Source organism: Pipra filicauda, unplaced genomic scaffold (genome assembly GCF_003945595.2).
Source record: "Pipra filicauda isolate LSUMZ 115617 unplaced genomic scaffold, ASM394559v2 scaffold600_size242580_pilon, whole genome shotgun sequence".
Lineage (NCBI taxonomy): Eukaryota > Metazoa > Chordata > Aves > Passeriformes > Pipridae > Pipra > Pipra filicauda.
Genome location: NW_024104755.1, coordinates 10,430 through 37,071, shown reverse-complemented (window position 1 = coordinate 37,071; position 26,642 = coordinate 10,430). Strand labels below are relative to the sequence as shown.

Genomic DNA, 26,642 nt, shown 5'->3' with positions numbered 1-26,642 from the left:
GGAGCCAAACGATGTCTTCCCACTCCTGGGGTTCCTGCGACTTCAGATCTGCCAGGTTTCCCCTCAGAGAACCTTGGACTTGTTGCTACTGTACTCCTGATTTTTAGAAGCTGCCTCACTAGCAGTCAAATCTAGAAGCACTTTGCCTCAGAGATTAGAGAAGTCTTAATGTATTAGGCATGGGAAGGGCAAAAAATAGCCTAAGACAAACTGTCTTAAGTTTACAGAGATAATGAAGGGAATGGCTGGGAGGGAACACCAGCGTCTGCAGTGTTCCCACAGTAGTTTCCACTTACAGCAAAACCAGAAACTTACATTTCTTTCGTTTTTTTTCATTCTATGTGCCTTCCAGACTGACAGTGGTCAGAAGACCACAATCCAACTACAGAGCTGGGCACAACTTCAGTAAATCTGAAATTAAAAAAAAAATTTAACCCTCAAACAACTAAAACCCCCTTTGTTTCTACTGTAGGATTTTTTTTTTTTAAGTTTCTATAAGCCAAAACTAACCATGAGGTTGCTTTCAAACAAGGAAACCTCCCTTTTGCTTAGAACACTCAAAACACATTTCCTCCCCAGGAGCTGCTGGGAACAACTTTGAAGCTGGACGCTCTGTTCCATTAATCAGGCCATCCCCACGTTCACATTCCCAAAAACAGTGGCTTCGGCTGTGCATGTTCTACAAGCTGCATCATTTTATCCTGAAGTCAGTGGGAGAAAGACTAGAACAGATTTTTGCAAGCAACCTGCATGATCAAGAAAAAGAACGATTACAAATGACGCCCATGGCATACGTTTTGCCACAAATCCTCAACTTCATAAAACTCAGTATTATCCACTTGCTTGCTTAGCACTGCTTAATATTCTATCCCAGACCACCCCGTCTGGCAGAGCCTCCACTTGCTGTATGATGGAAACCATGAGGGAAGCTTCCAGATGCCCCAAATGCCTTCCCAGCTATCAGTGTCTATAGCACATGTCATACTGTCAAAAAAAAAAAAAAAATAAAAATAGAGCCAAGCATTCTGCCTCATGATATTTAATAATTGGCTTTTTTTCATCTCTCTGCAGGTCTCGAAGCATGTGAGGTAGCTGCCTAAGGCTCTGAGCACGGAGACAAAGGCTCACCTCATGCAGGGAATTCCTCAACAACTACCCGCACTCCTTGGCTGTCTCCGCCCTTCTCCTCACGCTGCACAAGTGAGTCCACCAGAGAGCTCCCAGTATAAAGAACCAGTGGGAAGAATGGCCACGGACCACTAAATAAACCTGTGATTTTGCCAGTAAGTCTCACTCGACACAAATTCTGTTTCCATCACACACAACTAATCTCAGGGCTTGCCAACAGATACATCAAAGTCACTCAAGGGCCAGACACCACCACAGCAAAACGCAAAGGATTCTGCTCAAGAGAGCTCTCCAAGCATCTGTAGGACTGCTGGACACCACAGTTTGGCACCAAAACAGTTATCCTACAAGTTTTACACCTCAAAAACTTCTACCTACACGACGATGTTCACTTTCCTGAAACTCAGCACTACAGAAACAAAATGCCGAGTGTGAGAACTTGTTGTGACATGCCTGTTGTGTGCAGTTTATCTCAGAGCACGTGGATAAAATGTTTCTTGTATCAACTTCAGCAGGGATAAAATGCAGAGTGCATCTTGGCCCAGCCCTTCCTCGAACCTATCAGGCTCTTCCTTCCTGCTCAATTTTTAACTGAAATGCAGATGTACCACTTGAAAGTCAAACCTTTCTGAAACCGAGTTCAAAGAAAAGCCAACAAACTTCAAGTGGACGTTTTTGAGGACACTACTCAAAGAAGAAAAAAAAAAAAAGCGGAAGTGCAGGTCCAACTGAGGGGGTTAAAGAATTAAAACCACCCAGCAAAGACCTGTGTGTGAGCACGGACGTAAATCAGGGCCTTCCAGCCTCGCCTGGCCTTTCCCGGAGATACCCACCTGAGAAACCGAGCATTAGACAAACCCGAGTTATTAATGCTTTCCTGGGCTTGGCTCTGCTTTACATGGAGGCTGCTGGCAGCTTTGGAGGGGGCGTTGAACGACAGCGGGACACCCCAGGCTGTCCGACGGCCTTCGCCTTGGCTGCACCTTCACCTGCTTTACCTGCACACTCTCTCCAAGACGACCTATTCCCACGGCTGGGAGTGCCCACACCTTCCCAGACACTCACCCAGCGCTCCGGCCTATCCCCGGAGCCCCATCCCGGGCGTGCCAGCAGCACTCCCACCGCCCAGCCCTCGCTCTCCGGGTTCCCATACCCATCGCGATACGGCACATGGCACGCAGCACGGCGGCAGAGGGCACCTGCTGCAGCTCCCGGGCCTTTCCCTTCGGCATTAAGCCACACCAGGCTGAAAGGTGGCCTCTGGCCGCCGCTCCCAGGGAGCCTCCGACCCCCGGGGAAAACCATGGGGGGCAGCGGGGGCCGCTGCCCGCGGCGGGGGTGCCCGGGGTCGGGATGGGCCGTGCCCGCGCCACGAGGTGCTGACCCTTCTCCCCGGCGGTGCCGCAGGGCCGCGGGCGGGAGGAGCCGGCAGCGGGCTGGAATTATGAAACCGGATCATCGGGGAAACCCCCGGGGCCTCCCCCCACGCCGTACCTCGGAGACCTCCTCTTCCTCCTCCTCCTCCTCCTCCTCCTCGTCTTCCTCCTCCTCCTCCTCGTCGTCGTCGTCGCTGCCGTTGTTGCTGCTCTCGCTGCCGCCGCCGCCGCTCTCGCTGCTGCTGGCCGGCCGGGCCGCCCGCCCGCCGCGCTTCGCCTTGCCCGGCGCCGCCTTCTTCTTCAGCAGGAGGTCGCACACCCGCACCAGCCCCGCCGCCCCGGGCCCGCACGGCGAGGGGGGCGCGGCGGGGCCGCTCGGCCCCTCAGGGGGACCGGGCCCCGCCGTGGCGCTGCCGGCCTCGCCGCCGCCGCCCTCACCGCCTCCCTCCTCCGCCGTCACCGCCGCCGCTACCGCCGCGCCGACCGCTTTCTCCATGGCCGGAGAGGAAGGAAAAGGAGGAGGAGGAGAAAAAGGAGGAGGAGTAGGAGGCGCCCGCGGCCGCTGCTGCCTCGGTCACCTCTAGCGCCGGCGCCGCCGCCGCGCCAACTCTCGCGATACTTCCTGGGGCCGCCGCTCACGCCGCTCCCGCTCGCTGGCGCCGCGCGCGCTCCCAATCTGCCCTCGCGCCGCCCGGCCGCGCGCCCACGCCCCTTATGGCCCTCTCCCGTTCCCGGCAACCAGAGCGCGGCGGCGGCGGCGAAAGCCCCTCCTCCCCCGCTTCCTTCCTTTCCTTCCGCCCGCGCCGCCGCCTCGGTCACCGCCCCGGCGCCGGAACCGCCGCGCGCGTCATCACCCTCAGCCCTCACCCCTCAGCATTCAGCCTTCAGCCTGACCCGCCTCGGTGAGGGGAACGGCACCCCCGGCCAAGCCTTGCCCCCCGCCCCCGGGAACGTCCCCCGGGAGTGCCCCCCGGGGGCGCCCCCCGGGGGCCTCCCGCGGTTGCGGCGGTGCCCGGTCGGAGCGGTCTGCGGGGGCAGCGCTGCCCCCGGGGCGTGAGGGAGGGCGCGCGTGCCCATGGGCGGGAAACCCTCCTGAGGGAGCGGCCGGCGGGGACACCCCACAACACGCACAGTTCCGGTTAACAGCGGTGTTCCCTCACAGAGTGCGTGCAGTGTGCGTTAAAAGGCAACCTCCCAACCCCCCTTTTAAAAAAGAAACTGTTGGGGCGTCGCTGAAAATGCCGGAAAATAAATTAGTACAAAGTGCGGTGGTGAAACCACAACGCGCAGAATTCCGGTTAAAGGCGATGTCCAGGGAATGACCGGACGTGCCCTGGTGGTGGTCGGTCAAAGGCTGAATTCGATGGTCTCAGAGGTCTTTTCGAACATAAATAATTCTGGGGTTCTGTGTTCTTCCATCCAGTTCATTCACACTGGACACTGTGCATTCAAAGATAACCTCCAAAACCCTGTTTTAAAACAACACTATTGAAAATGCCAGAAACATCAAAATTCCTGTGTCAATTGGACCGTGTTCGTTTAATGACCCCTGTTAACTGTATCACTACACCCCGTTTCCTCCCTCGGGCCCCCAGCCCAGACTTTTCATCCTTAAAATGTCCTCGGGATATTAATGGCATCACCTCCATTGGGGCAGATCAAGTCCTGCAGTAACAAAAGTTAAACATGTTAAGTATAAACGTTAGTTAAATATATATCTCTATCTAGATAGATAGATAGATAGATATAATATATATAATATATAGTTAATTTAAATATGTCAGATATTTAAATTTGGGCAGTCAATGCATGCTCATTGGAGAAATGGGCTTTTTTCCATTGTTATTTTTTAGACCTGTTGGAAATAAAAATTATTCTAACCACAGAAACATGTTGGAAAGGTCAGTCATAGCTCTAATGTCCTGGTACGCTACAGACGGTTTGGAATCAGAGTTTCAAGCCACAAACACCAATTCCAGTTATGACTATTCCAGTTCAGAAATGGAAAGAGATTGTCGTTATTTGATTATTTGTTACCGCTTTTATTTGGCTGGTGTTGGAGAACACCATTTTTTTTTTCATTAAAAATAATGTAAATGCATTGATTTTTTACTGGTTTCTATTGAGGTACAAGCACAGATTAAACATTTGCTATTATTATATATAATATATAAGATATTGTATGTGTTATTTAGCATTTCTGTTGTACATTATTGCTATTTGTTGTCATCACAAGAAGCAGAAAAAAGAACTGTGAGTATAGGTAACCTCAGCCCTACCACCTGAGATTCACTGTGTGGTGTGACAAGGATAAGCGTGGAAAAGTGACCTCGTCCTCATTGTTTAATCCAAGAGGTGACTGACTTCTTTGAGCAAAACACATCTTGGATTCCTTTGGCTGTACAAGCAGCCAAACGGGTTGTCCAGATGCACCAAATTGACCCAGCTGGATTTGGGAAGGGCAGTTGCAGGGGCTGGGTTTTACCCTTTGAGCTGTTGGTTGCCCTGTGTCTGTTTGAAGGGTAGCGTAAGGTGGAAATGGCTGAAGCGTGGTTGTGCCATTAAGCTCTGTTACGCTGTGTCACAAATCTGCCTTTAGTACTGGGGGCATTTGCACCTAATTCCAGGTATCCATTCAAGTTGTTAGGCTTGGAAAGGGGCCAGCAGTATTTTCTCTCTCTGCCCGGTATTCCCCAGCCCCGGCTGAGATGGAGGAGTTATTACCAGCCCCACTTGTGTTGGCACAGGCAGCGTGGCCTGTCGGAGACTGTTTGTTCCGTTTCTTTTATGGGCTGACCTCTGTCCTGTTCAAAGAATGGCGCCTCCTCACCCTGCGCTGCAGAGCAAGGCCTTTTCCTCCGTTTTTGTAAGATCCAGTTTATCCCTGCTCTCCTTGCCACCCTCCTTGGAGCCTTCTGCGCTGGAATGTGTCCAGAGAAGGGCGGAGGGCCTGAGGAAGGGTCCAGAGGGTAAGTCATGAGGAGCTGGGGGAGCTCAGCCTGGAGAACAGGAGGCTCTGTGGAACAGCCAACACATTGAAAACCTCTTCTGTGGTGTAATTATCCACAGGGATCTGCTTCCAGTTTCGTATATATAGCTGCTGGAAGCAGTGTCATCGTCAAGGTCAGGAAGCAGGGGGAGTGAATTTGTTTGCAATTAATATAGGAACTGGAAAAAGTTTGTAACTTCTTGTATTTTTAACCCAAACTCACGGCTGCTACATCTGCCACGAGGCTACCAAGATGATTAATCAAATAAACTATAAAATTGATCCAACACCCAAAGCCTGCCATTCTCACTGGTGAATGCACTGATTATCTTTGACACATACTGTTTTGCAGCTGTTGTTTTTATTCATATCATTCTGGGAATTTTGAAGCCCAAATTGTATTGTTTCAACACACATACCAAAGGGACTGGCTCACTGGACCTCCTTGGTGCATACATAGCATTGTCTCCCCAAAAAAAGGAAGACCCATCTGAAATGGGAGGCAAAATAAACTAAAGTTAGACCATCGTGAATTATTTTTAATGGAAATAATAAAATCAAAGTTGTTCAGCAATGATGGACTGCTGCCCAAAGCAAAGGGAGAAAGAAGGAAAAAAGCACAAATGTCTCTACTTCAGAAAAGTACTGTTTTCTGTGATATACAATTTAAGATTTGTCTAAAACACTCTGTTCTAATACCTGTAAATTACATGTGGAAAAGAATGACTAAAAGCTGATTTTATGTAGCCATGACATTTGCTTTAAATTCTATTTTTTTACCATCTCTATTTCTGCATTACAGCAAGGTTCCTGTGAGCCTCTCAAGTGCTGTGGCCTTGAGAGTCAAGAAAATGAAGGCAATCCAGACAGACTCAGAATTTAAGAACAGTGGTGCTGGCTGGGGAGAAGTGCCTGGAGTTACAGCAGAAGGTAAATTTACATTACTGTTACCACTCAAACTCTGCATTTACATTCCAATTAACACACAAACACTCCCAGTTCTGGATCACCTCTGCCTGCAGTTTGGTGTGGTAAGCCAGGTGATTCTGCCTTTTGGTATACTTATCCATCATAAATGCCACTTGGAAATACACATATATGTCCTGCTCCAATGTCTTGAGAATCATTGGTATTCCACCTCAAATACCAGTATTACATGTTCTGATAGTTGCCCTTAAAACATCGTGCCAGCTTTGACCACTTCCTCACAGGGAGAACTGAGAAAGGAAAAACAAGTCCAGAAAGCAACACTTTTAACAACTGATTTGCTGAAGAAACCTGCAAGTGCTCTGTTAAAAAATAAAACACTTGTTCTGTAATATATTTAGTTCTTTGGGAGTCTTAGTTAAGAAATGGCTTGAGCACTTGAAATCCTAAAATGCCTTAGTACTCTGTGAGACTTACGTTTTAACATGCACAAATGGTTTTTCAAAGTGTACTTCAGGCTCCTAATTTGCTACACAGGCTTTCAAACTGTTTATCCTTTGTGAGTATAAACTTGAAAAACACCATGTCAAATTGAGGCAAAGGACATCTGGGTGAGCTTCTGGATTCTTTCTCATTCTCTTCAGATGCTGTCAGAGGTAAAAGTAGAGACAAGACAAATCATAAGATGAAATGATTTTTTTTTTTTTTGGTGCATTTTATGCATAAAGGATCTGTAATGCAAAAGTGTAAATGAGACCTCTCAAGCCAGAGCCACCTCGCCTGTGTTTGAATATCAAAGTTTATGTGTCAAATTAATATTTTGCTCTTTGAGGTTTGTTTTATTACTGGCATTTAAGGCAGCATCAACTGTGGACTGCCCAGGAGTCAGCTAGGAGGTTAAACATTTCTTACACTTTGTGTTTTGCCTGAGTTCTACCAGTCCATAACGATAATTTCTATAGTAACCGCTTTTTAAGTAAACAATTGATTAGTTCTGAAATTAGTCCTTGAAATGGCTTCTCTTAGAGCAGCCTGGGAGATCTCGGTGCAAGCAGCCTTCTGCTGACATGCAGAACAACGAGGTTCAAGCTGCTTTTTTCTATCTTCATATAAAGCGTGCCTTGAAAATATTTATCCTCCCAGGGTAATTTATCTCTGGACAAGGAAGGGAGTGAGAATCTCCGTGTAAAACTTGGTAAGACCTTGGATTCAGGGAAAGCAATGTAAGAAATGCCTGTGATATCTCCAAACGGCACGTCAAGTGCAATAAGAACATTTTTTTTGCAGAGTTCAAATTAGAACTAGAAAAACTGTCTCCAAGCTTTTAGCGGTCTATAATTCCATAACCCCCAGGGTCCCAGGGAGTCTCTGGTTTTCCAACAGAGCCTGCCCTGCCTTGTTTACTGTGTGCTGTTCTACTTACTGGCTCATGCTCCTTATTGCTGGTTCCTGATCTGTGTTAGGGGGCAGTTGGGATACATTTTTTTTAGAAAAAGATGAAAGCTCGATGTTTCTGCTATTTCAGTTTGACTCAGTAGGTGGAGCTAGAAGCCGGCAATCCACTCACAGCTAAAACTGGTCTCCCTTCCCACCACTACGGAAAAGAAATTTCACTAAAGCTGTTGAGTCTTAAATGTATATGTCCTAAAACAGATATGTATTTTTTCATTCTACAGTAAAAATAAAGTGATTCTTTCTGTGTGATTTATTTCAGCAGGCTATACAGGGTTTTTTTTTTCCCGTATGACATTTACAATGCCTTTGACTTTAATGCAAGATAATTACAACCTTAGGAGCTGCCGTCAACAGCTTCGTATTCCTGAATGAGTGACCATTTCAACAAGGAGAAAAAATGCTGATGGGGTGAATTTTCCTTTTTGTCACTTGTCATTCTCTTATTTTCTCCTTCATGAATATGAATTAATTTATATTTCTAAAAGAGGAAGTACCTCAAAAGGCAACCAGACATTTACCTGTAGCTGTCTGGTGAGTGAGCCCATGAGTGTGTTGAAAGGTAGGTCTGGATCTTTTATTCTCATTCATAAATTCTGATACACAGACTCAGCCTGAATCATCCAATTTGTTTTCTCAAGTGTGTCACTTTCAATTAGAGACAAGGTATTAATTTCCAGTACTTAACATTGTGCTCCAGAGCTCAGTTTGAACACAAATTCCCAAGCTTACCTTCAGACATCCCTACAGTGTCTCCATGTTCACCAAAGCTCTTAAATGCCACTTCAGTGAGTTTTAAACCACCTTGGATTCAGCAAAGCGCTTCACGTGTAGCCTTTAGGTACCTTAATTCCAAATCCTGCAGACCTCTTTGTTAAATAGTGACAGTCACTAGCCAGAAAAGCTGTTGAGAATTTTTGGAATGCTTTATCAGCATTACCTGGTATCTTAAGGAACTTCTCACCTTCTCTATTTCAGCTGTCTTTCTTTAGTTTAAAGAGACCCATGTAAGGACAATGAAAATATTTCTCAACAAGAGTACTTCTAAAAGCCTTACACAAATACTTTGCAATAGGAGCACCAAATAAATCCCACATTAATTATTATTAATCAGCGAGTCAAGTTTTCTCTCCCATCACCAGAGAGAGCTGGTCTCATTTTTAGACACATCATTATCACAAATCCTCTAAAACTGGCTCTTTATCTGCCCACAGGAACATTAAATTTTTTTCAATTTCGAGATCCACGGCCTCTCTGTGCAAATAGTTTGGTCAACAGTAGGTGGCAGACATATCCCACGTGAGAGCTTGGAAAAGGCTTCATCAGGCTAGTTCTTATGGAATGCTGGTGCCTGTTTACTCAGGACACACCGCAGCTTTCCCTGCCAGAGCTCTCTTTTAGGAAAGGATTAGGCTTGAACATCAGTTTTAGAGTCATCTCAGTATAACCTGAGCTAGACCTGCTTTTAGCAGGTACATTTCCTACTCTTCCACTAATTGGTCTAAAAAGACTTGTGTGATTTGGTGAGAAATAACTTTCTTAAAATATTGTAGAGCAGGTCGAAAATCCTTATGAAAAGATCCAAGGTCCAACCTCCCTTTTACTGAGCTCGCTTTCCAGTGAAGTCAGGCGAGTTTTGGCACTGACTTCGACGTGAACAGAATTAGGCCAATGCTGAATATATTTCAAAATCCTTCACTGAGGACCTGAAGCCGAGTCTCAATTTCACCACCTCCACACAATAATTTTCAGTTCTGATGTTGCATCGTTCTGGACTGAATTTTATGACCAGCTTGAGCATGAAGTTTTCATTTGGTGGGTGGCCAGATAAAATAACCTAAGCCCATGTCAGTGGAGGTTCTGTTCTGTGACACTGGGAATAGCATGGAACATTCTCTAGCCACGAGGCTCTGGGGCCTGATGACATGCATCCCAAGGTTCTGAGGGAACTGGCTGGTGTGGTCTCTGAGCCACCCTCCATCATTTTGGAAAAGTCACAGCCGTCAGGGGAAGGCCCCAGTGACTGGAAAAAGGGAAATGTCGCTCCAGTTTATAAAAAGGAAAGAAAGGAAGAGCAGGGAACTCCAGAGCGGTGAGCCTCACCTCTGTGCCAGGGAAGGTCATGGAGCGGATCCTCGTGGAAGCAATGTTAGGGCATATGCAAGACAAGGAGGTGATCTGGGACAGCCAGTATGGCTTCACTAAGGGCAAATCATGCCTGACTAGTCTGGTCTCTTTAAAATCATCAAGTCCAACCATTAACCAATTGGCAATTGCACCAATAAACCATGTCAATTAGCTGTATCCAAAATGTTTCACTGGAAACATCAGAGTTCTGATAAACTTTCATGAAATCCATGGTTATATTTCCATGTTGGTTCTGAAAAACCCCCAGGGAAGCAGGCCCTCTGCTTGAGGGATTTCTGTCAAATGATCCAAGAACATTTGTGTTCTGGAATGTCAAAGGATCCATCCCAAAACTCTCTCAGTGCTAACAGCCATGAGGCTGCAGTGCCCAACTGTGCAGCAGGGCCTTGGTGACTGAGACTCGTGTTCAGGTCACGCTCTCAGCATCTTCAGCCTTGCTGGATTTATCCGGAACGGTGTCTTGAGTCCTGGCTCAGTGCTGGGCTCTCCTCTCTGCCAGTGAGAAATGTGGTTCAACGCCTAATTCGCACAGCTTCCAACTTCCATGCCCAGGGAGCCAGGAATCTGGCAGTCCTAGGCAACCTGCCTAGATCTGCACTGATTTTAAGGGAAGTCTCAATCCTGTTTGCATGGAATAGCTGCTGTGCCTGTACTGTAGACCCCCACTCTGTGTTTCCAGCACTCAAAAGTCAAGGAGAAAAGTCAGAAACCCAAGTTCACTCAAAAGCGAAGGTGTCAGATAAGGGCAATTCCAAATTAATTTTTACAATTGAATTTCCTGAGTTATTCCTGAGGCCTGTGGACAGGTTACAGATATGCCTGACTGGCAGTATTGCAGCGCTGCTGGTATGAGCAGGAAAGGCCTTTGGGCAGAGAGCAAATATCAAGGACTGTCAGTGGGGCTGGAGGGCAGCACAGAGGAACGGCCTGGCGAGTGTAGCCTCGGCCTGATTGATCCGAGAGACAACACTGAAAGCCTCATGGGCAAAGAGCTGGGTAATATTTCTGTGCATGGGTTGAGAAGGATTCTTGGGTTACTGTTCAAATTTAAAAAACCAGACATCACAGCTGGTCAGGCTGTGCAGAGCCACTGTGCCTGCTGCCTTTTTATAGTTCCCTGGATGTGTGGGCCCATGTTTTTATTGCTTATTTAAGAGAACCACAGGGACCATACAGATCATTGCTAACCTCAGTCACAGCTTTTGGTCTCGGATGAGTCCTGATTCTGGGAATATGCTGAGGAGCCTCTCTTTTAAAATCAGCCTTGAAAAGCCTTTCTGGAGGCTTTCAAATTCATAGCGACTGAATTTCAAATCCTAATCACTTGCCTCCTTTGAAAATCAGTTTGCGAGTACTACGCTAAAGAAAAACAAACAAACAAACTAACCAAGCAACATTTCCTCTGTTTTGTGCTATTTTTAGTCATCTCCTTAACTCTGGGAATCCCAGGCTTCCGGTGTTACATGTCATAGCATAACAAATCCAGGTAAAGGAGAATATAGGAAGGAAAACCAGAAGCAACCAGAAGAAAGACAACGTTTTGCTGCTGCTGCAAATCCAGTTCTCTTCTAAGAGATGGTTACATCCTGGTGATATCACTGGGAATCCAACTCACAGTTAAGGAAGTACTGGACCTGGAACTACAAGCCAGAGCTCACCTAATAAATGTGGTCTGGTTGAATGCTGCTTGAAAAACTTTGAGCTGTTAAAAACAATTGGTATTTACAACAGAAAAGTACATGTTCTTAGGTTTGACTAACTGACCGTTGTTTCTGAGGCTCAGACAAACATTTGGAAGTACTTTGCCGGGCTTTTGGATTTCACCTGGGGAGACAGGAAGCTCCACATTTCATTCGTGGAGTCTCAGAATTCATTATAGCAGTATAAAACTGGATTATCTTTCTATCTCGGTGAGTGAATGACAGTGCCAATTTTAAAATGTCTTAATCTGCCTGTTCCACTAACAAGAACTTAAAATGGCTTTACAAACTTCTATTCTCCTGCTAAGGTGCCACTTGAGTCCGTGACTCTCAGCTAAAGAAATACTGAAGGCAGTAGGGAATATATGAGGTAGAAAATGCTATTCTTGCTCCAGGACTTCATTTAAAATAACTATCTTTCCATTTTTCAAAGTTGTCAGGGCTTTATCTTCAGGAATTGTTTGCTCAGGAAGAGAGTAAAGAATAAGAAAAGAATCACTCTCTTTTCTCCTTAATGCTTGAGCATTTACAAGTTGTCTTAAGTAGATGAACTGGTATCTTCCCAAGAAAGAAAGCAATATTAAAAAACCCAAGGCCATAACAGAAAAAAGCAGCACAAGAGAACAATTATAGCAGCAGCACAGATTCTGTTTCTATGGAGATGGACATGAAAGAGAAAATATTTATTTAGCTTGGGAGTTTTTAGGCCAGAATGGGAAAACTGAGAGTTTACAATGAAAGTAAATGAAAATAGGACAAAATAAGGGGGGTCACCTGCGCAGTAGCACAAATTTTCCACAAGTCCTACAGCCCCTCTAGACATACAACAATGTTTTCAACTCTGGAAGTGTTTCAAGTTGGGAGCAAACCCAGTGGGGCTCCCAAAATCATTGGTTCATTTTCAAACTGCTTTGCTTCTGATTTTAGCAAATACACCTGCTTACAAGAAAAGTTTGTAGCCATGTTTTTAAATAGATTGGAGATCCTGGATAAATGACTTAAAGGAAATAAAAGCAAAAAAACCTCCCAACATTTCCTTCTCAAAACTCAGAAGTTTTCAGTATCTCTTTTATTGTTAAACCTGAAGTGCATCAGACCTAGGGAAGAAATATTAACAACCTCCTGCCAAACAAAAGCTTTCAGCCTTGGCTCTTGACTGAACCACGTCCCGTGGCTCTTCTCTCCTGCCAAAGGCCATCAAGCAGCACAGCAGAGCAGCAAAGAAATTGGAAATTGAGTGCCAAAATGTTTCTAGGGCACAAGTGAACGCACTGGACTCCAAAGGCCTCCGGGCAGTTATGTAAGAGGGAGAAAAAAGATCCCCAGCGACAGTGGTATCATGAACCGAACATCAGTCACACCACCACAGCCACTGCGGTTCCAGGGAGCAGATCAAAGGCTTCAGAAGGAACACTGGGGCAGGAGACCTCCCTGAGAAGGACCTGCTGAACTGAGCAACACTGCACCGTGGGGGTTTCTTTGCCTCTCCTGTTTTGTGTTTAGATGCAATATTTGGGTACGCCCATACCAAAACATCACACTAGTTTTGTTTGAGGGACCTTGTAACTACAAATGGATAAAAAGATCAAGCCACTACTCCCCTAGTTTGCGGATTACCTACTTGTGCTGACAGAAAAAAGAGTCATGGGGATGTGGAGAGAAGAGAGAGATTCTGACAAGTCCCAGAATATGCCAGCTGACACCCTCCCAAAGCACCGAAGGCTCTAAATTTGGGTACATTCAAGCAACTGGCTGTTTAATAGGCAAAGCAAAGCTGTACTTGTACCTGCTGCCAAAGGATCATGTTGGCAACTGGTACTTGGTAAGGAAAATAGCCACCATCACCACACTATGGACTTCTGAGACAAATGGGTAGGGATGGTAGAATTCCCTAGGGATCAAATGTATAGAGTTAGCAAGAACAGTCATTCTGGTTGATTCAAAAATCCTTATTTTAATGACCAAGAACTCTGTAAAACTGCAGGTGAGTGGCTGATGCCTCAAGATGAACAGTTTAGCCTCAGAACTGAGGATGTGCCCAGGAGACACACGTGTATCTCCTGGAGTGCTGTTAGCTACACCTGAGCAGGGCTCTGCCTGTTCTGCCGCAGTGATCAAACCCTTTCCATCTTCATGGTTGCTTGTTTTACATTGATGAGTCCATCTCTGTTCCAATAAAAGCCATATATCTGAGATCTCTGGCTCATTCTGCGTGGGAGCTAAACATCGGTGATAAGAACAGCAAACATCATGCACCAGAGCAGGGAAAAAACATGATACCTGATACCTGTCCGTGTGTCCAGAGCTACAGACATTTATTTAGAAAATGCTGATCATTACAGTTATTAAAAAATGAGCTACTGTCCAATGGAAAAAAAGAAAACAAGCAAGGCTCATGTCTGTAGGCGCGGGGCTGGAAATGTGAGCTGGCAACACCTTTTCCAGCATTCCCTCACCTCCACCTGCAGACAGGTGAAAAGGAACATTCTTTTTGCTGGTTCCCTCTGCTTTGGCAGAAGAAAGTTTTACACTTTGAGGAAGAAAAAAGATCACTGGCTGGCTGCCCTCCTTCCTGTTATCATGAGATATGTAAAAAGCCAAAGCAAAGCCAGGAACAAAACCCCCTCCAAAACAGAGCTGTGGTTACTGGCACAGTATGTCCTAAAGTGTCTCTGGGTTTGGTGTGTGTCTTGTAATCCACTCACACAAACATAATTTTGGGTCTTGAAAACAAAGAAGAAACAGCAGTAAATAAAATTAAGGGGGTTACTTGACGTTCTTTTGGTTTTGAGACATCACTTTGAAAAGGACTTATTTTCCAAAAGGGCTCTGGCAGTTGTTCTTAAGATGATATATGACATTTGTTAACTTGAGCCATTATAGTACATTTTGGTCCACTTCTTATCTACTCTTTCACTTAGCACAGGCTGGTATGATGGAATATTTAAAAATTGTGCATCCTTTTTTCTCAGGTCACTTACTCTTGAAATTCCTGTTCTTTGATCCCCCACACCTGGAATAACACTAGTTACCACCTGTAATGTGTGTGAAAATGGATTCATCTTAAAATGCCATTGATGTATTCCTTTCTCTACTAACAGGACAGCTTTGGTGGAGTGTGCACCACACAGAATTGTGTAACAGGAAGCTCAGTAGAATATTTAATATTGTTAAACAAACATGAGCACTGGAGTTCAGCTCCCTCTCAGCAGGTATATGAGCCATTGGCATGAAGTACAGGACAGACAACAGAAGATATCTAGAAATAAACATGGACCCTGTATTCCAAACTTACATATTAACTCTAGGGGAACAGGAGTGTTCTTGCTAACACTGCATAATGCTGCAGGGGAAAATTCCAGAGAGCTTTCAAGATGCAACATTTCATATTGAGGCTTTTTCTTGGCCCAAATTTCAGCCTTCCCCTCCAACCTTTGACTGTAGTTTTCTGGAGAGTGCTTTGGTGCAGCTTGAGAGCATCTCAAGAGCTGTTCTAAGTAATCACTTGCCACTGCCACAGTTTTTTGCCACTTCGTGGTTGTCCACAAGACTTCTAAACGTCTGTTTCTGTCTCACTGAATGCTCTGTTAAGATATGAAAGGAGATGGTTCTTTGATATATGGACAATAAAATAATTACAGACTGAATCATTTAACCAGCTCTTTCCTGGGATTTTGTTAGGTTAAAGCAGCACAGGCCTGAAAAGTCCAAATTGTTCATCGTAATTCCCATCATTCTGCAGGAAGGTGGGATTTTGCTACAATTACCTGAAAGTAATCCCAATGTCTAATATTATGACATTTCTAACATTGCTTTTCTGCCAACCTGGCTTTCCCTCCACCATCCTTCATGTAAGAGGTATCCACATAACCTTTAATTCCCAAAACAGAGCCTTGTTCCTTTAAACCACTAACAGGAATGCTGTTCTTTACCTACAAAAATCTCAGGAGAGCAGACTTGGCAAAATACAAATCTCTTTTGAAACAGCAGCAGCCAGTAGAAATTTCATTGTATCAAACTGTTCTGTGAACTCATTTAAGGTTCGTGTGGTTATTCCTGGAGAACAGAACGGCCTTTCCGAAACACAAGACGCATTGCCCTGGCATTTTCCTCAGTGGAGGTTGCCTTCGGGTATTTTATGCTTAGACACGTCATTTGATTTATTTCGGGCACGTTTAAAAGTTTGCTCTCAGGAGCAAAGGGAAGTATTTTTTTAGTTTATTTTTTCAGATTTCCAGAAAACTGAAAATTGATCTGTTCTCGCTACTTCCATTAGGAATTAAACAGGGTTACAGCAAAAATGCCCAGCTGAGGAGAGAAACAGAGTAGAAAAGGGAACCTTAAGGACAAAGCAAGAAGCTGCAAGACAGAACACAACCTCCAGTTGTGTGGGTTGACATCCAGACACTGGGGAGCTAAATTCATTAAATAAATCCTAGTATTCCCCACTGTGGAACTACATCACTTTGCACTCAGTAAGGATCCAACCTTATACCTGTTGGGGTTTTTTTGAAGCCTCTCACTGAGTGTTCTAGAAAAATCATTTCAATTTTATTCCCTGTCCTGGAGCTCTGTGCAAACTGCACAATTCTTCCTGTGTCTGATCTCCTAAGTTACTGACTAATGAATAGGACATTTTCAGAGAGGAAAGTGGGGCTTAATTAAGAGATTACTCTTGGGAGGATGTCAGTACAAATGAGGAATTGCAAAAATTCTGAAATGACAGCCCTTGCACATCTACCCATGTGTTTGGCTGTTTTTATGGACCCTGGTGAGCAGCAGCACCACAGAAAACCAGAACATGACCTAACAAATCAAATGCTCAGGTCAGCCCTAGATGTCTAGATGAGCCATCTCATCTTCTTAAAGTGATTTAAAACTAAAATTCTCTAATTTCAAGTGGACAAAGTCCTGTCTGGGTGAGTTGTTACTGCACAATACCAACCTGCTTTGCTTCTGAACAAATACCAGCAAAAAAAAGGCTATAGGATTAGCCCTGATGACTTTTTCATCTGATGCCTTGAACTCCTTGTTTGTCATTTGATAAGGAAATTTACGCAAAACTTTATCTTTTTGGGTGCTGGAAGGTTCGACCTCTTTGGGACAAAAAGGCCCAGAGTAACAACACCTAATAAATAACTAATATCAAATTCATTTTTGGCAAGGGCAGCCCAGGTTTTGTAATCTTCTTCGGGCCAGATGGAAATGTACAAATGCCAGCTCAAGGGTTAATGTTTTACAGGCACAGCTAGTAAAGGGTATATAAGCACATGCTCTCCCTTTGCTCTTCCTAGCAGTTCTGAGCAATTTTGCTCACATCATAATCTGAAACCATGAAGTGGTTAACGTTAATTTCATTTATTTTCCTCCTAAGTTCGGCCAGATCCAGGAATCTGCACAGAGCTGCACGAGATGCAGGTAAGAAAGGACTGATTAGTTGTCTCGGGAGTCTTTGTTCTATCAATTTAATGCCTTTAATGCAGTTTGGCAAACAAGGAAGAGTTGGGCATCTGCAGACAAACGGACAAGAACGGTTGCCTCGGCCAAGTATGAGTTGAAGTTTTATGCTCTTAAGTGTAAAAGCTGGGTGAATGCTGAACTCTTGTGACAGTGTGGCCCGTGGTGCCCAGAGTGTGCAGCACAGCCGGAGTGGCAGAGCATCACTGTTCTCTTTGCTTTCCTTCCTAGACCACAAGAGTCAGATTGCCCATCGCTACAATGACCTGAAGGAAGAGACATTTAAGGGAGTGTAAGTGAACGTTCAGCTTCCATTTTCTGCTTGGTTTTTTTGTCTCTGTTGATATTGTCCCAAAAAGGGAAACTAAGACACACAGTATGAGCTCGTGAGGAGTGTGGATGTCTCACTGAAACACTGAGTTAGCCTCTTACTGTTACTGTGCAAACCCTATGAATATTCTAAGACCTGCAAAAGTCATAATGACTTTCTTGCTCTCTGGGAAAAGAACTCCCTGCAAACCTTAGGAAAAACCTCTGTTCCTTATGTGAAAATAAAACAGACATGAGGAGTATAGGTTTGATATCCTTAAAATGAAGAGAAATTATGCTGGATTGAGACGTTGCCAGAAATATCACAAACAAACCACCAACCTCAAAAACCAAACCTCCAATGGGTTTTCTGAGACAGTTCAGTGATTTCTGTTTCAAGCTGGATTTGGGAAAGGCAGAGGGCTCTGCCAGGAACATAAGTAGTGAGAGAAGACAGCCTGAAGTAACAGTGGCCAAATCCAGTTTAGGTTATGGCATTTATGAATATGCTGGTAAAAGTGGCAGAAAACTCCAATCAACAGTCTTTTCTGGTTTATTCCTAATGTATTATTCAGGATTCTGGTTTTGGGAAGTAAGGTTAAAAACATGTTCAGAAGGGAGGTGAGAAGAGGAAGGATGTGGGATCTGGCAGGATGCTCTTCCTGGTACCCTGGTTAACCTTTGTGCATGTCATTTGACCAAACAAGTTTAATTCAGAAGCACCTTTGAAAATCCTGACTGAGATGTTTCTCAGCTTCATATTCGCACCTGTGTTTTGTGTTTCAGTGCCATGATCACATTTGCCCAGTACCTCCAGAAATGTTCCTACGACGGACTGTCTAAGCTGGTGAAGGATATTGTTGATTTGGCACACAAATGTGTGGCCAATGAGGACGCTCCCGAGTGCACAAAGCCACTGGTAGGCAGTGAATCCTTCCGTGCTGTGTTCCTCCTCGCTCTGTGCAGCTGCCAGGATCACCCTTGCTGAGGGTTTATACCTGAACATTTCAGGTGTGGCTGCTGGCATCAGGCAACGCTCAGCTTTTAGTGCTCCAACAAAGAACTTGGTTTTGTCGGGTTCTAAAACTCTGCCTTTCAGAAGTGCCCAAATGATCTGTGGGACCTTATATTGGAGACCAAACACCACAGCTTGGCACATTAACTTTAGCATTGCCTGGAAAGAAGTGTTGGCATTTAGTACAAAATCCCAGCCGTAAAGTACAGACCTAATTCTAGGTATTAAAGTGACTCAGCTGCGTGAGTCACCTAGATATTGGTTCTCCCTAAAGGCTTCCCAAGCTGCTCATTACACAGAATATCAAATCTTTCCTTGATAATTCTGAAAATTCCTTTTAGTTGGATTATAAGTAAAAGGAGATCATTGTCTTGCACAGAGTATTTTAGATTATAATTAACGTTTTTTCAAAAAAGCATTGGAACAGTTTGGATATCAGATCACATAAAACTTCATAAGATTGTGTGAAAATTGATTATTTTGATTTATGGTCTAAATCTTAAACAGTACAAACATATTTGCTGTTCAGCCTGGGCTTTCTTTTGCAGATAAACAGAACATACATTCCCCCTGTCTGTAAACACTAATTCTGACCCTTGGCATCTCCCTCGCAGCCCACCATTTTCCTGGACAGAATCTGCCAAGTCGACCAGCTCCGCGACTCCTACGGTGACATGGCTGACTGCTGTGGGAAAGCTGACCCCGAGAGAAACCAGTGCTTCCTGTCCTTCCGAGTTCACCACCCAGACTTCATTCCTCCATACCAGAGACCTGCTGCCGATGTGATTTGCACCCAGTACCAGGACAACCGGGTGGCACTCCTGGGAGAGTAAGGAAAATGGATGCTTCTGCTTCCTTACACTTAATCACATTCTCTCATTGCATGCAGGCTTTTCCATTCGGAATGGGGGTTAAGGGATCACATTTTATACATCTTGGGTGACTTTTCTTCTCCAAAACCCCTGAAAGCCCACGGCCTTTCAACATTTATTTAATAACTTAGTTACTCCAGCTTCCCACTACCCCCGTTGTAATTGGCAAGAATGAAGAAAGATAACAGTACAAAGAATAAAAATTGGCAGTAAAATCTTGGTGAAAGGGCCACAGATGAATTTTTCACACTGAAAATCAGAATTTTCAAATATTTGACAATGCATTTTTTAAAAAGCAGACATACATGAAACCAGGTGGCAGACAACATCAGGAGTTCACCCTTCCCTCCCTTTACTGAGTCCTGTGGGGTTTAGCAGAGCATCTCAGGCTTTATGTCAGGAAAGTAGATTGCATATCTAAACTGGAAAAAAAAGTTAGAGAAGCTGCAAGATTTAAGGCTATTTGCTGTTGTTGTTGGCACATGGAACTTAGGTTTTCCTCTTCCTTCTAGTTTCGTCTACACTGTTGCAAGGAGAAACCCCTTCCTGCACGCCCCAGCAATCCTGGGCCTGGCTGCTGAGTATGAAAAGGCCCTTAAAACCTGCTGCTCAGAGAGCGATATTGGTGCTTGCTTGGATGACAAGGTACAGCAGATTTGTCTCTGTGGATGGACACTAAGCAACTGAGTGAGAGACAGGCAGGATTTTGCTGTTCACGCAAGTCTTGGCATGAAGAACTTGCAGAGGCAGGCCAGGAGTGATCCCACGTGTTGGATGCGATCCGTTGAATGTGACAATGTGCCCCCTGTCCCCACAGGCATCTGCCATCAAGGAGAGAGCCAAGCTGATCGGGGTGCAGCAGCAGCACGGGTGCCGCATCCTCGAGAAGTACGGCGAGAGAACCTTCCAGGCAAAGTAAGTTCCAGTCGCTTTTCACCTCTTTATAAAGAGTGGGCTTGTCAGCCTGAGAGTGAGGACTAGGAAGAAGCTCAGCTGTGGGAGTTGCAGAGCAATGAAATTGTCTCTGGAACAAATCCAGGAGCTGCAGAGTTAAATGATGGAATGTCACTCGGAACCAGAGATTCCAGTGTGTTTGATCCATATTTGTTCCAAAGCTGTGCCCCATTCCAATGCCCACAGCTTTTAGTGATGGGTACATCACTATTCAGCAAAGTAGGTTGCTGGTTTGAACCTTAAAGCAATGAGAAAGTTAAATTTGGCAGAATCACAGTTGTTAAAAGATTAAGAAAAACTTTTACAATTAAGAAGTGGATCCCCTGCCTGAGCAGAGAGAACTGCTTCTGTGACCAGCCTGATACACTAACATTGACTAGGATTACTTTACAGATATAGTCAGCTTTGATTTAAAGTTTTAATCAGGACTACATCCGTCTGTGCCAAGAATCTGGAGTGCTTTCCAATCACTCAAGAGTGATGGGGAATTCTTACACAGACAAGAACCACCAGAAACCTGTTTTCTTTCTGGCTATTTTTAAGGAGCTCTGGTTTACTCTAGCAGCTGTCAGTGCCCTTTTTTTTAGCCACCAGAAATTAGATAAGAAGAATGAATATTTCACTGGAAGAATCCTGACCTACCATATCACGTGTTAGTGACTTGCAAGGTTTCTGTTCCCCACGCTGCTTTAAAACAAGGGTATTTTTCTCCTTTTCTCCCCAGCAAACTTGCTCGCTTCAGCCAGAAATACCCCAAGGCTCAGTTTGAAGAAATCATCCAGTTGGTCCAGAAGGTGAAGGGTGTCTACAAAGAGTGCTGCGAAGGGGACATGATCGAGTGCGTGGATGACTGGGTAAGCTCACTAGTTCAAACAAATGCTTACATACTTGAAAAATGTTCAGAAAGATAACAATTTGTGCAGGCATTCACAGTGCAGGGAACTCACACTTGTACTCAACACTGCTGGAAGGCTCCTCAGGCACTGAAAAACTCAGGGTCAGCTCAGCTGTTCCTGGAAGTAGGTTTTGGCCCAGTTCTGGATCTAGCCCTTAAGGATCATGAGGGCAAGGAGCTGTTGCTTGCAGCAAGTGTGTTTGGCTGAAATCAAAACATTTATCAGGGAAGTTGTTTGATGGTATTTACTCCCTTTAAATCAATCATAAACAAAGGAAAAGGCAGCAGAGGCAAAAGGGCCACAATTTTTTTTCCTGTCCTGTCAGGTGCACTGCCATTAATCCAGCTTTCCTGTAGTGCCAATGAATGCTGGAGAACAGATTAACAAATCTGTGCAATAGTGACATGATTTCAATATATCCTGGCTGACTGAAACTTGGGCACACTTGTTGAACCAGCTGGTGTCCAGTGCTCTGGGATTTTATCATGTTTTGTCCTCTGCCAGAGCTGAGCATCTGTCAAGACTGACAAGATCCATCAGGTGTCCTTGTGACAGAGCACTCAGTGACTTGCCTTGGTTTTCCAGAGTCTGGATTCTCCGAGTTTCTAAGATCAAGGAGGGAACCATTCACCCTGAGCCTGTGAACATTGTGTTTAGCACGCACAGAACGTGCTCCTCCCTCTTGTAGGGAGACAGCATTTCTTTAGGAAAGTGCTAAGTACATAGGTGACCTGAATGAAAATGGGAGAGTCCAAAACAGAGAGAGGAGATTGATTAATTAATGTCTTTAAATTATTATTTTATAGCTTGTCTGATACTATGTTTTAATTTTACAGTCAGAGCTCGTGAACTCTTTGTGCTCTAAACAAGATGTTTTCTCAAGTAAACTCAAACCCTGCTGCGAGAAACCAGCTGTGGAACGGACCAGTTGCATCGTGGAAGCAGATTTTGATGAAAAGCCTGACAATCTTCCTTCACTGGTTGAAAAATACATTCAAGATAAGGAAGTGTGTAAAAGCTATGAGGCAGGCCATGATGCATTCCTGTCAGAGTAAGTAGTGCCAAAAGCATTCCAAGCTCATCGTCTGCCTGACTGGATCCCACCTGCAGAGCTGTCCTTGTTACTGTGTTGTGCTTGATGCAAGCAGCCAGTTATTCAGGAGCTCTAATTCTGGCTGCTCGTGTGCCTTGCAGGTTTGTCTATGAATATTCACGGAGGCACCCCGAGCTCGCCACAACAGTGATTCTGAGGGTTGCTAAGGGATATGAAACACTCCTGGATAAGTGCTGCAAGACAGACAACCCTGCTGAGTGCTACGGACACGCTGTAAGTGTAAAGCTTTGCTTGCAGATTACTGGAATGCTTGGTTGGTACTTCCCGTGAAAGTACTCAGCTGGGGTTGAGAAGCTCCTATGGAAGAGCAGACAGAAAGCTTTGGAGAGTCCAGTCCCAGGGGAAATTAAGCGCTCTGATAGGACACGAAGCAGACCAGGGCCAGTGGCAAGAATACAGGGTTTTTCTCAAATCACAGAGTAACATTTCAGACTAGGGTGATTCAACTGCCTGATGCCTCTGTCTCTCTAAAGTGATTCTACTTGTCTTGAAGACAACAGTTGATAGCTGAATTATTCTATGGGCTCCATGGCCTGCACTGCTTATGGATTGTGGCTGCTCATGGATTGTGATGGGAATGTGCAGGACCAGCTCACATAAAGACACCTAAACTTAGGTCTCTTAATCTTCAACTCAGTCACACACAAGACACGACACAAGTTGAGCCCCTGACAACTTTGGCTAAGAGATAGAAAGAGTTCCCCTCATGGCTGATAATCCTATGTTTGAAAAATATTAACTTGATTTAAACAAACATAAAACCCCACTGCTTAGAAAGTAAGTCCAACAGATAATTAATATAAATTAAATTTCAAAAATGTGTCTGCTTTCTTGAAGGGAATTTCTGTTAGAACTTAAGACCCACAAGGGAATCAAGTCCTACCTATGCCATCCTGGCTGTACAGAAGTGATCAACCTTGCAAAATGAGTATTTTGTAGTAAATAAGGTTTAGAGGAGGTATTTGTATGACTTTTACCAACAAGTCCTGCTCTAATGTTACTGATAAACTTGTGCTTGTTTGCAGGAAGAGGAACTGAACAAGCACATCAAGGAAACTCAGGAGCTTGTGAAGACAAACTGTGACCTTTTCAATACCCATGGCGAGGCAGACTTCCTTAAAGGGTGAGCATTTCCTGATAAATATTCTGGAGTGTAATCAGCTATGCTGGCAGCTTTGGGCAAATTGATTTGTCTTCAGAGGTTAGCTCTGCTCACATTTGAAGAATGCTCTACTAACAGTCATTTTGATTTGACTTTGTCAGAATTCTGGTCCGCTACACTAAGAAAATGCCCCAGGTATCAACTGACACCTTGCTTGAAATTGGGAAGAAAATGACAGCCGTGGGCGCCAAGTGCTGCAGCCTCCCCGAGGAGAAGCGCTTGGCTTGTTCTGAGCACTACGTGAGTACATGCATTTATTCTTCTCCCTTCTCCTCCTGGAGATTTCAGTTCTCAAAAACACTGAGTTCTGGTGAGCGAGCAAACTCACAGTGATTTTTCATCAACACCGTGCTAAGCATCTACCTAGCAGAATTCCAGGTCTGTTCATTTTTAATGGATGCGAGAGCCTCAATGGATGTTTGAAGGTAGCTTGGGAAAATTTTACTTAAACTTCGCTCTCCCTCAGAAAGCAAAAGTAAGTTCATAAAATCATAGAATCATGAGTCACAGAACATGAACCCATCGAATGGCCTGGGTTGGAAGGAACCTTAAAGATCATTGAGTTCTAACCCCCTGCCATGGTCAGGGACATCTTCCACTAGACCAGGTTGCTCAGAGCTCCATGACTGAGTCTGGGGCAGGTTGCATTTGGAAAAGCAAAACAGTTTCTTAAAAACCCCAGACCTACTGGTTGTAGCCCAACGCCCAGACTGTTAGCAGGTAGGAAATGCCCAACTCCAGGAATATCTATTTATTTTAAATTTGAAACCAATGCCATTTCCCAGCAGGTGTTAGATCCGACGGCTTCCACTTCCAGTGATGCTACTGTGACACAAACATCACCCAGTTGTTCTGCTTCTGGGAAAAGTGTAACTCACCTTTGTCCTTTTCTTTTCAGCTGAGCATCGTGATAGAAAAAATGTGCAAGAAACAGGAGAGCACACCCATCAATGACCAGGTCACACAGTGCTGCAACGAGTTCTACTCTTACAAGAGACCATGTTTCACTGCCATGGGCGTGGATACCAAATATGTGCCTCCCCCATTTGACCCGATGATGTTCAATTTTGATGACAAGCTGTGCAGCGCTCCTCCTGCCGAGCGGGAAGAAGGCCAGCTGAAGTAAGCTCCAAGAAACACTTTGTAGGAAAACTTGGGAAGCGTAGCACTTTGAGGGGGTGCAGAAGGAAGCTCCACTAGTGACTAGAGAAAAGCAGATGGAACTACGTGTCTGCACTGACCTGGTCAGTGTGTAACATCATGCAGTTTGGAAGAGGCAAAATAGGGTTTTTTTTCCAAATAAAATCACTCTCTTAACTGACAAGTTTTAGGTAGGTCCACTGCCAGTGCAAGTCTTAAGATGTACTTAGATAAGACAACACACAGATCATTTCCTTAAGTTTTTCCCCCCCTGTAGGTGGGTTAACACAAAACAAAGAGGTGGTTGTGTAAGACTGGGAGTTTGGAGTCACCAACAGGCACAGGCTCCTCTAGGCATGACCAAAAAAACCCCATAAGTGAGCTGTACCTGGTTAGAATGGGGTCTTTTGAAATGGGGCACCCAGCTACAACAGGCAGCATTAACTGTGTCCTGTGGCTTTGCTTCCAGATTGCTCATCAACCTCATCAAGCGCAAGCCCCAGATGACAGAAGATCAAATAAAGGCAATTGCTGGGGGTTTCACTGCCATGGTGGAAAAGTGCTGCAAGGCAGCAGACGTTGACACGTGCCTCGGGGAAGAGGTAATTCCTATCTACTTTTTTTAAAAAAAGCCCAAACCTAACCACAGAAAAACCCCAATCCAAAAACACATATGGAAAGCTGGAAACTGTGCACTGGAAAAGTGGTTCTGCAAACTGCTCTGGCCACTTGTCTGCGTGCCCTTACAATACATGTGCAGAGCATAACATACACCTTGGCTGTGCAGATTGTAGTCATTAAAGAATTTCATTGGAAAGGTTGTGTAAGGGTAATCTAGTCCAATCATCTGCTCAAAGCACATCTAAATCTTAGATTAGATAAAGTTCTTCAGGACCTTGTCAGAAGAGTTGAGTATTTACAAGCTACGGTTGAAAAGTATCCGTTTAAATTTAAATATCCATTCAATTTAAACTTGATCTCTAGCATATGTAAACTTCCTTTTGTGCTGCAGATCCTTACCAAACTCTGGGACTACCAGTAAAAAGTGCGTGTGGATCAGTTATCAGAACTGCTTAGCAAGTACAGATATATTGGCAGGGGGAGTTCAGCTGATTATGCCACAGGAATAGTTTTATATGGAGCCATATTGCATTCCCAGGAAGTATAAATGACAGTTTCCAATAGCACCCTCATTATCACGTAAGGCATAGAACTCTACTACTAATATCTTAAACTGCTTATTGACTGAATCCTCTTTTATTTATATCCAAAGTATTGCATAGGTAAACATATTAGGAAGACTCAGGAAAGAATTATTTTATCTCTAATCCACTCCAAAAGCTTCTTTTCTACCTTGGCAAAAACGAAAGATACCCAACATCCAGGAGCAGATAGATTATAGGGTCAGGAGGTACCATTAGAATGATCCTTTGAACCACAATTCAGGCACAAGTTTAAGTTTGTAGCAGTTCCTGCTCTTGGTTTCTCTCTCATCACTGTGTGTGTTCCTTTTTCTAGGGTGCAGCCCTAATAGTCCAGAGCAGAGCCACATTAGGAATTGATGCTTAACCCAAGGTAGGCGACAGCAATAATGCACGTTATCTTTGTCTGTGTCTGCCCCTCCCTGCCCACCCTTCCATCCACTTAACTCCTCTGTCCCCAAAAAGTACCCAGCTTCCCTTTCACCACTGCCTTTGCTTTCTCTAATGGATGTTTAACCACCTGCCATTGCACAGGACACAAAAAGTTGAAGTACTACCAGTATGCTGCCATTTTACCAAATACTCCTTTTTGTCTCTCCAGTCTAGGTTGCCAGTGGGAAAAATATGAAGAAAAAAATCCCTTCTTTGTAACTTCTCCCACCCCTTACCCTTTTTCCTTCAGTACTGAATGAATATTTCATGACTCTTCTGGTTTTTGTCAAACTATGTGCTTTTCCAGAAACTTTTCAATTCCTTTACTTTGAAAAAAAAAAATAAAAATAAAAGCTTTATAAAACTGCA

General features: G+C 44.5%; 3 protein-coding genes across 7 annotated transcripts in view; 1 reads left to right on the top strand and 2 right to left on the bottom strand.

The window, feature by feature from the left end:
* ANKRD17 (ankyrin repeat domain 17) overlaps positions 1-351 on the bottom strand; it is a 67,416-nt gene extending 67,065 nt beyond the window's left edge. Inside the window, exon 1 of the mRNA XM_039388033.1 lies at positions 316-351. Coding sequence (XP_039243967.1) covers positions 316-336 — 21 coding nt within the window. The 5' untranslated portion in view covers positions 337-351. The remainder of the gene's footprint in view (positions 1-315) is intronic.
* A 90-nt stretch (positions 352-441) lies between these two features.
* On the bottom strand, positions 442-3,000 carry LOC120324607 (accessory gland protein Acp32CD-like). The gene is made up of 2 exons (XM_039388040.1): positions 2,623-3,000; positions 442-746 (listed from the first exon to the last, which is right to left on the bottom strand). The coding sequence occupies exons 1-2, from the start codon at positions 2,998-3,000 to the stop codon at positions 723-725; spliced, it is 402 nt and encodes a 133-aa protein (XP_039243974.1). The 3' UTR covers positions 442-722.
* Positions 3,001-3,203: 203 nt separating this feature from the next.
* LOC113984493 (albumin) lies at positions 3,204-26,642 on the top strand. Of its 5 annotated transcripts, none has more exons than XM_039388028.1 (16): positions 3,204-3,406; positions 6,296-6,423; positions 17,409-17,469; positions 18,273-18,405; positions 19,116-19,330; positions 19,886-20,018; positions 20,191-20,288; positions 21,052-21,181; positions 22,060-22,274; positions 22,418-22,550; positions 23,363-23,460; positions 23,601-23,739; positions 24,398-24,621; positions 25,109-25,241; positions 26,158-26,214; positions 26,443-26,642. In XM_039388028.1, exons 1-15 carry the CDS (start codon positions 3,219-3,221, stop codon positions 26,206-26,208), a joined length of 2,079 nt encoding a protein of 692 aa, XP_039243962.1. In that variant the 5' UTR covers positions 3,204-3,218; the 3' UTR covers positions 26,209-26,214; positions 26,443-26,642. The 5 variants fall into 5 exon arrangements, with proteins under 5 accessions (XP_039243962.1, XP_039243964.1, XP_039243963.1 ...); XM_039388030.1 differs by lacking the exon at positions 3,204-3,406 and adding an exon at positions 3,478-3,678; XM_039388029.1 differs by lacking the exon at positions 3,204-3,406 and adding an exon at positions 5,415-5,473.

Coding starts and splice junctions, on each gene's coding strand:
- LOC120324607 (XM_039388040.1), bottom strand. CDS start 3,000: ATGGAGAAAGCGGTCGGCGCGGCGGTAGCGGCGGCGGTGACGGCGGAG. Junction 747..2,622: donor AGGAAGAGGAGGTCTCCGAG/GTACGGCGTGGG, acceptor TTGATCATGCAG/GTTGCTTGCAAAAATCTGTT.
- LOC113984493 (XM_039388028.1), top strand. CDS start 3,219: ATGGCCCTCTCCCGTTCCCGGCAACCAGAGCGCGGCGGCGGCGGCGAA. Junction 3,407..6,295: donor CTTCAGCCTGACCCGCCTCG/GTGAGGGGAACG, acceptor TCTGCATTACAG/CAAGGTTCCTGTGAGCCTCT. Junction 20,289..21,051: donor GAGAGAACCTTCCAGGCAAA/GTAAGTTCCAGT, acceptor TTTTCTCCCCAG/CAAACTTGCTCGCTTCAGCC.